Raw genomic sequence first — 16,871 nt, 5'->3', positions numbered from 1 at the left:
GCACTTGGACAGTATGCTACCTGATATCCCCTAGGCTCCTTTTCTTACAAAAGGCTGGACCAGATGATCTTTTGAGGTCACTTCCAATCTGGGCTGTTTTATGACTTCCTTGAAATGAGTATGCTCAGTGCTGCTGACTAAGTGAAGTGCATGGTAGTACAGGACATATTAAGAATACGTTGGCACAAGGAAATGTGCTAGAAATTCCCTGGCTACTTCTGAAGAAGCTGCTACTGTGCTTACAGGGTGCTTTGTCTCTGTAGGGATATCAGCAGTGCATATCTGTTTGTGCCAATCTGTGTTTGTGGCAAGTAGTTTGGATTCTGGAAAAATCAGAGTTGGCATCACATTGTTTTGATTTCTCCAAGCATCTTTTGGGTTCATTGCTAAATATGTATCCTTTTATTTGACTGGATTGCAGCACTGAAAATACTAGAGCTAAGCTGTTGGTATAGTTGGCGTTCAAATCACTCCAGCATAGCGCTGCTCTTATCATAGAAGCAAAACCTTTACATCAGTGGTTTCACATGCGTTCACCACTAAGAATATTTGGGTTTCATGGCACTAATTGTCCATTTTACATTAGAAAGGGTCATAAACACAATTTATTGCTGAATCTTTGCCCCATAGATCTAAAGCAAGGGTGCTTGGCTGACAGATCCTCACAGTGAGAAAACTGTTTCTGCTGCCTGTACTTGACTATTAGAAGAGCTGTGACTTAAATTGGTGTAGTTATTAATATATTTGAATGATCAAAGTGCTATTTTTAATTTAAGTTCATGCTTTCTCTTGTCTAATGCAGTGTCATTAGAAGCACTGCCTCTTTCATGGACAATGCCGTTGGGTTATTCTTTCCCTCTCTCCCTTCAACAGCTTGCGGAGCCAACACATTTGGCAAAACATGTGAAGAGACCTGCAAAGAAAATTATGGCTGCAGAAACTTTATGTTCTGTCTGCCAGATCCATATGGTTGTTCTTGTGCCACAGGATGGATGGGACTGGAATGTGATAAAGGTATAGTGAAAAAAAAAAAATAAAAATGGGGGGATCCTTAATGCTCTGCACACAGGAAATACAGAAGGGAACCAACAGAGAAGAGTAGTACATTATATATTTTACAGTCATGTGAAAAGTTTTTTTCTGTAATGAGACTGAAAAATACTGGAAGACATTTTCTAGCACCTTTGTACTGACTGCAACATATGTACTTGCAGAATGTAAACCTGGGTTTTATGGGCCAGATTGCAAACTCAAATGTAATTGCCACAATCGAGGAACATGCGACAGATTTAAGGGCTGCATCTGCTCCTTTGGATGGCATGGTCTGCAATGTGAAAAAAAAGGTAAAGTAAGGTACTAAATTTTTGTATTCTTGCTCCACCCACTACTTTCCAGGGGCGCAGACACTTCTGTACAGCCTCATTGCAATACAGGATTTTTAGGCCTCTGACCTATATGTTGCATTTATTAAGATGATATCATTAGATTTTCAAGCTTTACTCTACCGGACTTGATTGATCTTAATATTAATCCCTGAGAGAAGCTGCACATCCAGCTTTTTGTATAAACTCATGGTTTTTTACCATTACCTACCTCTTAGTTGGCTGTATACATGCCTATACCATGAGCTGCATGACCTGAAATTGATAACTGAGACATTGAGACAACATCTGAGTTTAAAACTGCTCGGTCTCTCTGGGAGAAAGCTAAGTTTACAAAGCTAACACACCTTGTCTCATTGGATTCAGGCAAGGTACTCCATAAGATGTACTCAGCATTTATTATTTTAGCTAGATAAATAAAGTGACAAATCCACTGCTGATTTGTGAAACTTTTCACGAACAAAAACAAATAGGGAAATAAAGCTCTGATCCAACCAGACAAATTATACTGTTGCGATCTGTCTGGTCAGTCAAAATAGAGAGCAAGTATGAGGGAAGGCAGAACCAGACACCTACACTGCCTGCACACCTAAACCTGTCTTTTAAAATGTCTGTTGGAAGGGTGACATTATACTATATATCTTGTGTAGGTTCAGCAGATCTTTCGCCTCAGATAGTAAACTTACTAGATCCTGTGGAACTCAATTCTGGAGTCGAGTTCAAGCCATTTTGCATAGCAACAGGGATGCCGCTTCCTAAATCTGAAGAATTCAAACTCTTGAAGCAAGATGGAACTGTCCTGAGGGTAGGCTCCTGATCAATTGCTTTCTGCTATTTCTAATGTTTATATTGACTTTATCTGTAGTTAATGCTATACTATGGTTTTCAAGCATAATATGAAATTTTGGTATTCTGGGATACCCCATGAACTTCTCAGCACATACGAAAATATGAAGTTGACCATTATAGACGCTTTTTATAGATATCACTAAACTCAAAGCATCATTGGAATACTCCAAAAATGCCCAAATATTTCAGGTCCTGTACATCTTTTGTCATTTCAGCCTGATGAAATTTCTACCAGTAATCGTTCTGAAGCCATGTTTAGAATTAATCGAGTCCTACCTGGTGATACAGGAACTTGGGTTTGCAGTGTGCAGACAGTAGCAGGAATGGCAGAGAAACCATTTCAAGTTGCAGTCAAAGGTAAAAGCTTTCTTGAAGTGTCCTTGTCTCTCTAATTTTAAGCACAGCTTTATATTCCAGCATGTCTGAGCTCTCTGTTCTCTGTGCTGCTGGAAAATGCCTAAATAAATATTTACAGTTGGAATATGAACAGAAACCCATTATAAGTAACATACTAATTATGTATATTGAAAGAATAAGTATGATGATAAGGTTTAGAAGAACACCCAAGGTTTTTTTTTTTAAATATCTTAACTGTCAGCTTTAGCTCATAAAGCCCCATCTATTTTATGAGAGTTTTGAAGAGCACCTATCATTTTCTTACAGATCTAGGAATAACCAGAGTCTTACTGATATAGGGAGATAAAAGGTTAGTTTAATACATGCATTCTTGTTCAGTTCCTCCTGTGCCACAGTATGCCCCAAGACTGACAGACAGAGGACATAATTTTCTCATAATTGATATCAATGCTGAGTTACACAATGGAGATGGACCTGTTGTGTCAACAAAACTTCTGTACAAGCCCGCAAAACGTTATCAGTCCTGGATGTCTGTGGAAGGTAAGAGGATGTTCTTCAATTCCCTTAAAGACAAACTTCACCTACCAATTGAAACTCATGTGTTTCTGTTCTTGATTAGCCTCAAAAGACTCTACAGTGCATAGAAATTAAACATTTTGTGACTGGATGTGTGACTGTTTATCACTACACATAATGTTCATGTGGATGTGTTACACCAACAGTTGTTGAAAGTGTATATTCACTTCAGGAACAAAAGGTTTTCCCCTCCTTCCTTAGGATTAATGCTGTACTCAGTATTGGAAGCAGCTGTTTCAAACTCCCATGTAAAAGGAAGATTTTCAAAAGCAGTGGGCAGTATGGAGACATGCTGAGGCATTTACCCTCTTGCATTGTGTTCATTGTGGCCCTAGTGAGACAAATAACTTACCAAAATATTTTTCAGTAATGGTATAGGAAAATGAAACCTGCTTATGAGTTAGATGACCTCCTCCAGCTACGCTTTCAAATTTTATGCATAGCCTAAAATACTACAGGAAACATTAGAGGGCCTTTAACAACAGCTGTTACTAAATCAGTATAACCCAAGATCTGTGTACAGAAAGGACACTGACTAAGCAACCAGTATTATTTTGTCCTGTAAGAATGGCAGGTGAAGCAACCTTTGGACTGGGTTGGAGCTAAACTTAAAAATAGTTGTTTTATACTTCTAATTAGTTTATCCTACTGAATCAAGAACAAAAAAAAAAAAAAAAAAAAAAAAAAGGAGGCTCTGTATTTTACCTTGTATTTTCCAAACATTTTCTTCCATAACATATTTCAACATGGGCCTTGGCTTTACTTACTTTTGACTTCTATTGTCAGTAAAAGGCACAACTAAAAGACTGGACAATCTGGAACCTAAAACTGAGTATCAGTTCTGTGTTCAGCTGAGTCGTCAAGGGGAAGGTGGGGAAGGCCATCCTGGACCACAAGCCAGCTTCACAACAGCTGCACTTGGTAAGGGATCACCACGGCTTCTCACAAATCGGGTATTTCCACTCCTTTTCTCTGCTGTCTGTTCCCTGATCTCTGTCATAACACTTTCACTTGAGCAAAGAAAGTTGCACTTGAAAACTTTGTAGACTCTTTCAAAAGAATCTCAGGCAAAGGGATATTAAAAAAAAAAAAAAAGAAAAAAAAAAAGGAAGGAAAAGAAAAAACCAAATCAAAACACAGAGGTGAAGAAAACCAGAAAAAGGCAGAGATATTATTTTCCCTGATTTAAAGTTGAGGGATCTAGGAAATGAAAATTTATATATTTTGGTTGGCTATGCAACAGAGTTGGAGATAAGAATCACTTTTTTGCAATCCTTCCTCATAGTGTTAGATCAATTTACTTTAAAACTGAAGATGTTTCAACAAGCCAGAAAGTTTTTAGTTCATTTAGGATAGATCCCAAACTAAATAAACTGAATACAGACATACAGACTATATGAGGATTGCACCAGGACCTATCTAGCAAGACAACCACTGTTCACTTCTCACGTCTAAAAAAAAAAAGTACATCTGCAACACCAGCTCATTGAAGATGCCCTTTTATTGGCACATCATCTGTTGCCAAGATACTGTGGGACTATCAACACCTCTTAGATGTAACTTCAGCCAAATTATGTGGGATGGCTGAGAGAATTATCCTATGTCACCCCAAAGTGGGGCAAGTGGTTGGGAATAACTGTACTCCTATTTTAGCTTAGATATCAGACATGAAATGTTGTTCCCTGTTTCACTGTGGCTTTTCCAAGGTCTTCCTCCACCAGAAGGTATCACTCTCTTTCCAAAAAGTATGACATCACTGAATTTGTCATGGCATCCCTTAACACTGAGGACAGAGGATGATATTCGTGTTGAAGTGGAAAGGAAGAGTGTGAATGACAACGGTGACGAGAGCAGTGTTATTACTCAAGTGCCAGGAAATATGTCCACCTTGATCATTAAAGGTCTTGAGCCTAGACAGCAATACATGTGCAGGGTACGTGTGAACACCAGGTCCCAAGGAGAATGGAGCAACTATCTGTATGCATGGACTTTCAGTGACAGTAAGTGCTGATTCACATCCTTCTCTTTAATTCTTCATGTTACCCCCAGTGATCAGACAAATTGTCACTTGATGACTACGTTAAATGTAACCCTTTATTTTGGTAACACTTAGTTCCTGATGATCACTTATGGTTGTTATTGCTATAATTTGGAAAGCTCAGCATCCAAAGGAATTCTTCTGCTGGAAATTGTCAGGAACTATTAATGTGGGTTTCTTTTAAAAGGAGAAAAACAAGCTTGAGAATCCATATCTTCATTTCAGTGCGACTCATGCTTCTGACACAAGTAGCATTTTTTCCTCCTCAGAATGATGAGCCATCAGAGTTCACTACTCCAAGCTCTTTTGTTACTCAATTCGGCTATGACAATACAGAAATAGTCAGCACTTAAAGAAGAGAAGATACAATGCAAGGTAAAACCCCTGTGAGCAAAGAGTAGTTAAGTGTGCTACACTGAAGACTGCCCTTGAACTCCCTGAGTGTGAGCACTGTGCTTTCACAACATCACAACAAACGCCCTATCTGAACGAAGTACCATCTGAACAGCTGTCCATCTGCATGGCTGATGGGTGACACTGCCCTTACCACACACTGGAAAGGTGGGCTTCTTCCTCCTTATAGGTCATGTAAGGAGGCCCTCACTGAAATCCTACATGTGTTAGTGGAAGTATCAATGGCTGTCATGGGACTCTTCATTTTCCTGAGCTCTGACACCAAACTGCACTGAGAAACACATAAGGGTACTGTTTTCCAGGAGAAGATACTTAGCTTTATATTCATGGCTGCATCTGAAAATGTAGCACTCAAACCTGCTGGTAGTTTTCTGATTAGATTTTTGGAAGTGTTGGTATAAATTTCCTTTCTTTCTAACAGCCTGACAGGCAATTGCTCTCTGAAGTAGTGAAAGTACAGGACATGGGAATTACAAGGGAATGATGATATAATATAGGAGGAAATTAACCCTTTTTGCATTAATCTGAAAGGAAATATGGTGTGCTTGCATAAAGCTCAGAGGATGTGTCTCTTCATCCAAGACAGTATGTTGAATGCCACTCCAACCTCTGCTGGAAGTATGGAATACTGCTACAAGGATGACAGCACATCAAGATCATAAAATTATTGCATTCAGTTACCATAGCTCATCAATAAATTCTGTTTAGCACAGCAAAACCACCGAGGAAAATGTTTTGTTCTCTGTGGAAAGGAGAAAGAGGTGGATGTACACACCAATGCCTTGTGTGTTTGTGTTTGTTCTCAGGAATCCCTCCTGCACCAAACAACATCAGGTTTTCTAACACCACAGACACATCCTCAGTCATCTCTTGGACAGCTGCTGAGGGTCATTCCATCTCCTCCATCATCATCAGCTACAAAATTTATGGCAAGGCTGAGTACAACCACATTGATATTATCATAAAGAACACCAGCATTACTCAATATCACCTCAAGGGCCTCGAGCCAGACACTGTGTACCAGGTTCAGATTAACGCTCAGAACAACATTGGCTTGAGCAACCCGAACACATCATTTGAACTGAAGACCCTTCCAGAAACTAAAGGTTAGTTAATCCACCACACTGGATTTGCACAAACCAGGACTGGTTGAATAAACTTGTTAGCTAAGACATTGTCATAGTACTAATATTTTTAATCTGTTTTCTTTTGCTATTAATTCTGACACGCAACACAGCACCACCAAAATTTAATTCTTATTTCACTGCATAGTATTGATGACGTGACAACATGCACCATTTGTGTATATCCACTAAAAAGGACCCAGTGACTCAAAAATTGAAGAGCTGTGTACAACAAGACCATTAGATCACTGAATGTGGCCTCATCTCTGCTCTCATTGAATACAATAGAATATGTAGGTGCTCATACATCTGAAATTCAGAGCATCCAATGTTTCTGATATTTTTGGAAAACAAAAGGATGTATTCTTAGCTCTTTAAACAGTTTACAAGACAGGAGTATTCTGTTACACATCGCTAATGTATTGCTAAATTCAGAATAAGTTGAAAATGATGATGAATTCTTATGTCCTTCCTCAACAGCTCCATATGAATCAAAAGGAGGAAAAATGCTGCTTATTGCTATACTTGGCTCTGCAGGGATGACCTGTGTAACAATTCTCCTGGCCTTTTTCATCATGCTGCAGTTAAAGCGAGCCAACTTCCAGCGTCGAATGGCTCAGGCTTTCCAAAATGTGGTGGTGGGTTTCCAGCTTTCCTGTGTCAGTTTGGTGATTAACTTTAGCTCATCTTTTCTTGTGTTTTCTTCCAATTTCTTTTCCCTGGCTTTCCCAAACACTGTCTTCTCTTTATGTGTGCAATTAGTACTGTTGTAAAGCTTCTCTACAAGGGACCCCAAAGCTAAAGCCGTCACAGTTACAGGCTAGGAGATAGAAAACCTCACTTGAAAAAAAGTTTACAGACCATTTGCTGTGGTCCCTCTTCTGCCTTGTCACATTTGTGTATGAAAAGTACCAAGCCAGACAGAACAGAGGAGCCTGTTCTGCCTCTATGAATTCATGCCTGATTTTGAAAACTACCAAATATTTAATGTTGCTTTTGAGCATCAGCAGCTGCTGATTCCTGCTCATCCATTTTCAACCTGGGGACAGTACACCAGGGATCTATCAACGGCAACATCATAGTTTTGGCCGTGAGGAAATTGCTGAAGGCTTTAACATCACAAGGAAATATCTCTCTATACACACATATTTATTTGCATCCTGCTGCAGACTCTTAATCACTCTGCTTTCTGGTGCTTTTCTCTGCCTTCAGAGGGGAACCTGTGGGACAGAATGAAGCTGGCCCAAAGAGCTCCTTCATATCTAAATAGATTGTTTCAGAAACAGGGGTGGGGGGCTCACCCAATGATATGACCAGTCTGTAGGCCACACAGACTAGCTTTGTCTCCTAGTCCTAAAACTTTTCTCACAGCAGTATTTCATGAGAATGTGTAACTGAAGAGGAGATGTCTCATTAAGCATGAAGAAGATAATTTCCTCTCTCTTTTTATTTCCTTGCTTCTTCTTGTATCACCTTTCCTCCTGAGCCTGATAACACAAGATTTAATTAAGCCTAATATGAGATAAATCTTAAACCTGAGACTTATAACTGGTTTTGAGATCTGTTTTATTACATTATTTTTGCCCATGTCCTTCGTCTTCAAAATGATTATAAACTGTTCAGGAGGCCCAGATCTTAAAAGGTGCTTACACACAAATTAGAAGCCTGATTAATTTTGTGAATCTGGGCAGAACTGCTTGTTGCAGTTAAAGTAGATGTAACTGTCTAATGTACTCACTCTGGTGTATGTAAGAGATGGATTGAGCTCTGTGTGTGTGTGTGTGTGTGTGTGTGTGTGTGTGTGTGTGTGTAGATGAGTGAGCATAGGTATTTGGGAAATGTAATCAGGGCATTGCTCAGTGAAGTAGAAATCACAGTTAATGTCATTTTCTTAACTCTGTTGCAGAAGGAAGAGCCAGCTCTGCAGTTTAACTCAGGTACTCTCACTCTGAGCAGGAAAGCCAAAAACAGTCCAGATCCTACTATTTATCCAGTTCTTGAATGGAATGACATAAAATTTCAAGATGTGATTGGGGAAGGTAACTTTGGGCAAGTCCTGAAAGCACGCATTAAGAAAGATGGCTTACGCATGGATGCTGCAATAAAAAGGATGAAAGGTAGTAAAGATCAGGGATTCTATGACTAAAGAGTTTTCTTGATTGTGTATTCCAAATGTTTCTCTGTCATACACAATGCTTAATAGCCCTCTTTTAAAGCTAAAATAATTATTAAAAGTTGCTAATTAAATTGTATCAGGTGTCATTAGGCCACGATTGGTCAATGACTGTATTTCTGCTGGGTAAAGTTGGTTTCTATTTCTCCTCAGTGGTTGATATGATTAACTATCATGTATTTTTCAATTCATTGATCAGTATGAGCTTCATGTGAGTTCATTTGCAAGGCAAGATGCACTGGCTAGACAGGAGCAGAGAGCTAGTCTTGGGGCACAGCATTTGTTCATCTTGTTCACTGTAACTGTTCAGAGACAACTGCATCTATGCATCTATAGACAGAAATACCATGGGGATCATTTATTTTCTTTTTATTCACTGGGCATGACAGCTACATTCCAGAGACAGCTACAATATGTAGAATACTGCAAAAATGTACGTTTGATTGTAATTCACCAGGTCATTATCTAGGGATTAAAAAACACTTTTAAATGTGATGATTAATTTAAAAATAGCCAAGATCTGCATACAGGCAGAAATAATCAACAGCACACATATGGAAGGATTTTTAAGCAGCTACTTTTTAGAAGATCTGCTACGACATTTTGCACTCTCGGGTAAGGAGAGTGACAGGGTGGGTTAAGATACTTCCTTTCTCTGCAGATAGCTTCTACAGACACTGGTTTCTCATTTTTTTTTTCTCTGATTGAAAAACCCTACTTTTTTTCTGCAAATACTAATGTACCTTACAGTTTTTCTCTTTCTACGGGGGTTGAAACAATAGTGGCCCAAGCAACGCAGAGTCCTCATAAGTAAAAAAAATATATTGCTATAAATTCAGTTCAAACTAAAACATAAATGTGTACTTTTTTGATTTTCAGAGTACGCCTCAAAAGATGATCACAGAGATTTTGCTGGAGAGCTTGAAGTTCTTTGTAAACTTGGTCATCATCCCAACATCATAAATCTTTTGGGAGCATGCGAACATAGGGGTAAGGTACTATTGAATGCATGTACTTTAAAAGTTAGTTTAAAAAAGCCCTCTAACAAGCCCATACAGTCCAGAGAAACACTAACAGGTCTCTGTGCAACATTTGTTAAAAGGTCAGATAAACTTGTGTTTAGATCTACAAGCCCACATTAATGCTTCAGAAATGATGCTCAACGCTACCTCTAAATTTTCCTCTACTCCTAGAAATTATCCTGTTTGACATTTCCCTCCAGTGTTTATTTCCTTTTTTTCACTCAAGTTAGTGTAAATTTCCAAAGACTATTACTGACCATCTCTTACTTTGTGATATGCTTACTATCTGATGTCTTGTTAGGATATCTTTACCTTGCTATTGAATATGCTCCCCATGGAAATTTACTGGACTTCCTTCGGAAAAGCAGAGTACTAGAGACAGACCCAGCATTTGCTATTGCCAACAGTACTGCATCTACGCTTTCATCTCAGCAACTTCTGCATTTTGCAGCAGATGTTGCCAGAGGGATGGACTACTTGAGCCAGAAACAGGTCAGTCTTCAACTCTCTACCAACTGAAAGCATGGAAAATACTTTTCCAGGAAATATGACCTTTAATTACATTAATTTTTAATTTTAGCTTCAATAGCACACACTGAATGAGATTTATTTTGTTGTCTCCATTTAAACTTACCAAATACTATGTCATGGGGAATCATAGAAGAGGCATTAAGACTTAAAACAACATGATAGTTAACTGCTTTCATTTTCAGATAAAATTTAAAATGTTGTTGGTAGTGACATACCAAGCCAATTTCTTTGTTTTATGTTCTTGTTCCAAATGTTTGCAATTTTCAATATAGCAGTAAAGTAATACATGTAAAACTAAATTACACTGATTCCCTTATTTTATTACATTATTACATTATTATTATCATTATCATTATTATTATCATCATAATTTTAGTTTATTCATCGAGATTTGGCAGCAAGAAACATCTTGGTTGGAGAAAATTATGTTGCAAAAATAGCTGACTTTGGCTTATCAAGAGGTCAGGAAGTTTACGTTAAGAAGACCATGGTAAGAACCAAAACAAATTGATACAGTCTGTTTTCTTAATTTTGCTTTCTAATTTCTTAATCTGTGTTTTAAAGGTGCAAACTTATGGGTATTACAGTACTGATTATTTAAATTTTATTAATTACCATGTAAAATATGCATGTTTATTAATATACACATAAATATATCTACTTGTAATAAATCCTATACCATGTTTGTAATATAAAATGTAATTTAAAATTATTTATATGAATATGGATGACAGTAAAATAGATGAGTCAAGATGGTCTAATTCTATTGGACAAAGCCAAAGTGAGCAAGAAGGTAACCAGATGTACATCAGGATGGGTCCAGAGCTAATGTTTTGGAAGATCTGAAAGCAGATATGTAATAAGCATCATGTAACTAAAGACCAGAAATAGCACTGTGTTGTCAAGGCAACACGATAGTCAGAGGCATCATCTGAGGTATTATTTACATTTCACCTTGATGCTGATTGGATATTTTTTAAATTAACTTTCATGTGAACTGTTCCTTTGGGAAGCAAATAATATAATCATAGAATCATGGAATGATTTGTTTGGAAAGGTACCTTCAACACCATCTAGTTCCAACCCCACCTTTCACTACACCAGGTTACTCTGAGTTCCATCTAACTTGGCCTTGAACACTCCCACATCCACAACTTCTCTGGGCAACCTGTTCCAGTGTCTCACCACTCTCACAATAAAGAATTTCTTCTGTAAAACCGCACAAGTTAGTAAGTTTATTAACTTGATAAAGTGTATTTAAAGTCAGTTTTCACTAAGGTAACACGGAATGATTGTTGCCATACAAACTGCAATATTGCTGTACGAACAAGTGAAAAATAAACTTTCATTAAATAATTTCTAGGGACGGCTTCCAGTGCGATGGATGGCAATTGAATCTTTGAATTACAGTGTTTACACCACAAATAGTGATGTGTAAGTATGTCTTCAACTGGCATTTAAAAAAAAAAATCCATATAAGGAAAGTTCGACAACTAGCATGAGACCTCCACTCTTAACTCAAAATACCAGTAGTAATGTCAGCATGTTAGCAATGGAAGCAAAAAATAAAACCCATACCAAAGAAGTTACTTTTATTTCTTCCTCAAGGTCTGATCAAGTTCTGTGTTCACAACCTACTTGGGTGTGCTCCGCTACTTTAGCTGTACTTTTTATTCAAAACAGGAGACCTGATGAATATTTGGGAAACCCAGAAGAAATTTGTATTTTATTTAGGAAACTAGAAATTGTACTTGGAAAAGAAATTCTGTAATTTCAGTATTTGCTGAAATCTCACAATCGGATAAAGGTCTTTGGTTGACTCAGAGTGAATTAATTTTGCTAATTTTCCTGCTTTCTGATTCTACAAGCCCCATCATTATACAAAACTTTATAAAAAATACAGAAAAACATCACACTTCCCTGTGTTCCCTGAATACTAGCAAAACTACTTACCATTTTAAAATATTAATTCTTGTTGCATTCTTGTTGCACTTCATAATATCCCTCTGTTGCAGATGGTCATATGGTGTCCTCTTATGGGAAATTGTTAGTTTAGGTAAGTACCTGAATTTTGTACTGCACAAATAAACAATCTGCACCAAGGCAGCTCTATTCACTCAGTCTTTTAAAAAATATTGCTTCAATAGATTTCAATTTTCTTTCTGTTTTATTCTGCTATATTTTATTTACGATCGGTATGGTTCGAAATGCAATTGTCAAATTTTCAATTCAGGTAACATTTTAAATGAGAAAGAACCATAATGACCATGTTTTCATTACACTGTAAAAGCCAGGCCACAACTAAATATAAATTCCAGGATATCATATGATCTATAGCCTTAGTACAACATGTTTTCAGTTTGGTGGGTGGCTTTTCCTCAGCTTTCCTGCATTGCAAATCAAGACTTATATTCTAATGATATTGCAGGGTGGGGAAGTAATCACTTCCTACTCCAAATACTCATGAAGAAAATTTTTGAACATTAACATTCAAATAAAATTTAGAGCTCGTTTCTGCAGATACCTCTACCCATCATGATTGTGATACAGCCTTGCACCACTGAAAATCACTGTGTTACACCTCTCTTGTGATTTGCCCTGGAGATGTGCCCATGGTCTGCTGGCCAGGAGATGCTACTGACTGAGGTGCACATCACCGACTGGATTACGGATTTCTGATTTGTTCCTGGCTTTCCTTACTAAATGGGTTTGCACTAGATATGGAGTCAGTGTGGAAAATCAAGAGTCTAAGCAACCAAATACCCACAGAAAGGGGCAAAACCAGCTGACAGTAAGAGCTCCATGAGTCCATACCAGATCTTATCATTATGATGCTAAAGAAGGAATGACTTGCCCAGTGACATCAATGCTATTGAAAAAACAGTTTTAATACTATCAGACCCTGGCCCTCAGATTTGTAGAAAAAAATAGGGCAGCCACACAGATGAGAAAATTGGCACTTAATTTTACTTTTCTCCTCCATATTGTGCATCAAGCAGTAAGGAAGCATTAACAATAAAAATGTAGCTGGAAAATACCCCCTAATTTTGGATTAATTTAGCTGTTACTGTGTTAGTCATTTCAATTTCTACTATGCAATTAAACTTTCTTGTGTTAAAACCTGCTTCTTTTCATGACAATGGTTAAACTTTAGGAGGAACACCATATTGTGGAATGACATGTGCAGAACTATACGAAAAACTCCCTCAAGGGTACCGACTGGAAAAGCCTCTCAACTGTGATGATGAAGTGTGAGTATTGCCTCAGAAAAAAAAAAAGAAACAGAATAACACAACCTCAGCTATAGAAAATAGATGATTTCTACAAGAAACTAGCAAACTTTTTTTTTTTCCCACTGGAAAATATAAAAACTACATTAAAAATTTTAAATGTGCACAAAACATAAAAACTACATAAAAATTTTAAAAGTGCATAAGTCCTTTTGTATACAACATACACTGTTAATTTGCCATTAATACATTCTCAGGCTCTCTGTTCCAGGCAGTTATCCTGTTCTTTACACAACACCAGGGTTTTAGCTCAAAGAGACCTTGTTGATTATTCCAGAGTAAAAGAAAGTTGTTTTGAGACAGCAACTAACAATGAAAAATGTAACTTTGGCTATGTAGAAATCCATTTCCATCTGAAAAGTAGAATGTGCACAATCTTTAAATTATCAAAAACTTGTAACTTTAACCTATGGATCTAAGCTATCAAATGCTGGTGTTGGATTTTTAAAGGTATGACCTAATGAGACAGTGCTGGAAAGAGAAACCATATGAAAGACCATCATTTGCTCAGATACTGGTGTCACTGAACAGAATGTTAGAAGACAGGAAGGTAAGAATAAAACTCTATTTTATATATTAGTATATATATTTTATATATTAGTATATATAAAAGATATATACTCTAATATATTTATATGTTTATATCTTTTATATAAATATATATACATACAAAGATATAAATAATTAAGCTATGTATAATTTCAGTATTATTTATGGTTCTTGAGGTAAAGCACCTTGCAACACATCTTCTCTGCTTATTTCCTTTCCAGACCTATGTGAATACTACTCTATATGAGAAATTTACTTATGCAGGAATTGATTGCTCTGCTGAAGAAGCTGCTTAAGACAGAAAAAATCTTCATTCATCAATGATGTATTACAGAAAACCAAAATTCAATCAGCTGGAGTCCAAAATGTGATGTGCTGTGTAGAACTGTGTATAGCTCTAACTATATATAATACAGCAATACTGTTTTACCACAGTTATGTGTGTGTATAGCACACAGTAACCTCTGCCTTCACAGGCTGTAGAAGTGTATATACTGTCCAAAGCAGGTATAGACTAAAGTAATGAAATCTGTTGTTTCATTTGCAGGGTTTTATTTTTTCCTAGTCATGTAGATATAATGTCTACATACATATTGTAATGCATTAGGTATTGACATCTTAGAGGGGTTTTTTTTATATTTTCCAAGAGCTACTCATAGCAAAGCGGTAACTTGTTGCAGTATTCCATACACATTGTATCGTGTTTGAAACAAAAATGCTGGGCAGTTGCAGTGCAACAATGGAAGTTGTAATCCAGTGTGCTCAACAAGGATAATTAAGAGAGACTCCTGTTTGAATGCAAAAGTCAGCTAGTAGAGGTAATCTAGTCAAAAGTTCTGTTGACACTTGTAAGACAGAAGGCATGCTATTGTTCTTTCATTGCCTAGCATGACTGTCAGGTTTTGCCCATATGCAAAATATACATATATTTTGAAGTGTTTATTGTTGTCAGAGGCAGCCATACAGCAATATTCATGAAGCGTAGTGTTGAGGAGCATACTACGTATTGTAAACCACATTTTTACAACTCACCTGGATATACATGAGACTTACTCAATTTGTATTTCATTTAATAATTTCAATGCATAATTATAAATTACTACCTATTATATACAAGCAGGGCTTACTTACTTTTGTTTATTTCACCCTTTCATTCTGTCTGTAGTGTGGTATGGCCTCTTACAAAATATCATACTCAAATGCTTCAAAACAGTGACATTTGTCCTGCCAGAAAGGTCCCAATCCTTAGGCAAGACAAATAATGGCAGGACTGGCTTGAACTTCTTGTCAAGCCAAGTACAAGTGTTTTGGTGGATTTACCCTATCCAAATTTCATATAGTAGCCAACTTCATGTTTTGCACATATGTTCCCCTCTTGCCCTTGACTCACCAGCTCACAACTGTCCATCAGACCACAATGATGTCCCAGTTGGGTGCAACAGGTCATCCCCTCAGACTTGGAGAAAGATAGATGCTTGAGAGAGTGCAAGATTTTCCCTTCTGATTCTTACTTTGTGAATGGGTATGTGATTGGTAACAAGGTGGGGGTATCACAGCAGAGTATAGAGTAACATTAATGACATACACCAGACTGACTCAAATAGAATGTTCCCTATTAAAAGGGAATAAGCCAACAAACCAATAAGCCAAGGGTGCTGAGATGACTTGTGTGGCCTTGACATAGGCAGAACTTGCACTGTAAACCAGGTGCTAGATGTAAACTAGGAGTTTATTGTTGGGGATTAAAATAAGTTTACTTATAGAATATTAGAAATTATCTGTGTAGGTTTAAGTTTAATTGTAGCTTGCTTTCACCTTAGCATGAGAGGGCCCTGCTCAAAACTTAGCATAGGCGAACTTTAAATGAACTCTTTCCATAATGGCTAAGCAGGGGAGAAAACAGAGAAAAACTGGTTATCTTCAGATAAGGGCTGAGACCTTGAAGGGTTCCAAGACTGCCCCAACCTGAAATATAAGAGCAGTTAATGACACATGGACATGGATAATCCAGTGAGGTGTTAGAAGACCCCAGACCATAAATCACCATAGGACTAAGAGGCTCATGCAGGGCACGTGACAAGTGTGTGAAGGTCGGGTGCACAGACTGTAACGGTATAAAGGCCCAGGGATTTCTTTGGTCAGGATCCCTCTCTGGTGGCACACAGCCCAAACTGAAATAAACCGACTCTGCCTTAGAACCCAGAGTCCGATCTCTTCTTTCATGTTTACACAGAGCAAACAGATTCACTGGACCAAAGTACAACTATCAAAAAACAACAACAACAACAACAAAAAAAAAAAAAAAAAAAAAAAAAAACCCAAAAAACCAAAAACACAAAAACAACAAACAAACAAAGAAACAAAGAAAAATAACAAAACAAAAAAAAAAAAAAAAAGCCCCAAAAAACCAACCAAACAAAAAAACAACCAAAAAAAAAAAAGCCCAAAGCAACAAATTCCACCACATTTTTCAAAAGAGACTTCTTGGCCAGTGGTTTTTGAAGCATGGACATTGCAATTTACAGCTGAAGTAGATTCTTACCAATCAGTGAGGTGAATAAGAATG

At 37.3% G+C, this 16,871-nt stretch overlaps 1 protein-coding gene across 4 annotated transcripts in view; it reads left to right on the top strand.

Annotated features, from left to right (window-relative positions):
* TEK (TEK receptor tyrosine kinase) overlaps window positions 1-16,503 on the top strand; it is a 38,887-nt gene extending 22,384 nt beyond the window's left edge. The window contains exons 6-23 of one of the 4 annotated variants that reach the window (XM_041401119.1): window positions 874-1,014; window positions 1,215-1,343; window positions 2,033-2,187; window positions 2,447-2,588; window positions 2,967-3,128; window positions 3,951-4,085; window positions 4,871-5,164; window positions 6,423-6,722; window positions 7,221-7,378; window positions 8,647-8,677; window positions 9,793-9,903; window positions 10,237-10,427; window positions 10,843-10,956; window positions 11,830-11,900; window positions 12,482-12,522; window positions 13,621-13,717; window positions 14,207-14,306; window positions 14,527-16,503. In XM_041401119.1, coding sequence (XP_041257053.1) covers window positions 874-1,014; window positions 1,215-1,343; window positions 2,033-2,187; window positions 2,447-2,588; window positions 2,967-3,128; window positions 3,951-4,085; window positions 4,871-5,164; window positions 6,423-6,722; window positions 7,221-7,378; window positions 8,647-8,677; window positions 9,793-9,903; window positions 10,237-10,427; window positions 10,843-10,956; window positions 11,830-11,900; window positions 12,482-12,522; window positions 13,621-13,717; window positions 14,207-14,306; window positions 14,527-14,601 — 2,447 coding nt within the window. In that variant the 3' untranslated portion in view covers window positions 14,602-16,503. Of the gene's footprint in view, window positions 1-873; window positions 1,015-1,214; window positions 1,344-2,032; window positions 2,188-2,446; window positions 2,589-2,966; window positions 3,129-3,950; window positions 4,086-4,870; window positions 5,165-6,422; window positions 6,723-7,220; window positions 7,379-8,646; window positions 8,858-9,792; window positions 9,904-10,236; window positions 10,428-10,842; window positions 10,957-11,829; window positions 11,901-12,481; window positions 12,523-13,620; window positions 13,718-14,206; window positions 14,307-14,526 lie in introns of all 4 variants that reach the window. The other 3 variants (XM_041401118.1, XM_041401120.1, XM_041401121.1) reach the window with 3 other exon arrangements.
* The last annotated feature ends 368 nt before the right edge of the window (window positions 16,504-16,871 follow it).

Source organism: Onychostruthus taczanowskii, unplaced genomic scaffold (assembly GCF_017590055.1).
Source record: "Onychostruthus taczanowskii isolate IOZ18803 unplaced genomic scaffold, ASM1759005v1 scaffold185, whole genome shotgun sequence".
Classification (NCBI taxonomy): Eukaryota; Metazoa; Chordata; class Aves; order Passeriformes; family Passeridae; genus Onychostruthus; species Onychostruthus taczanowskii.
Note: the sequence above shows the minus strand (reverse complement) of the source record. Positions and strands in the feature narration are given on the sequence as shown.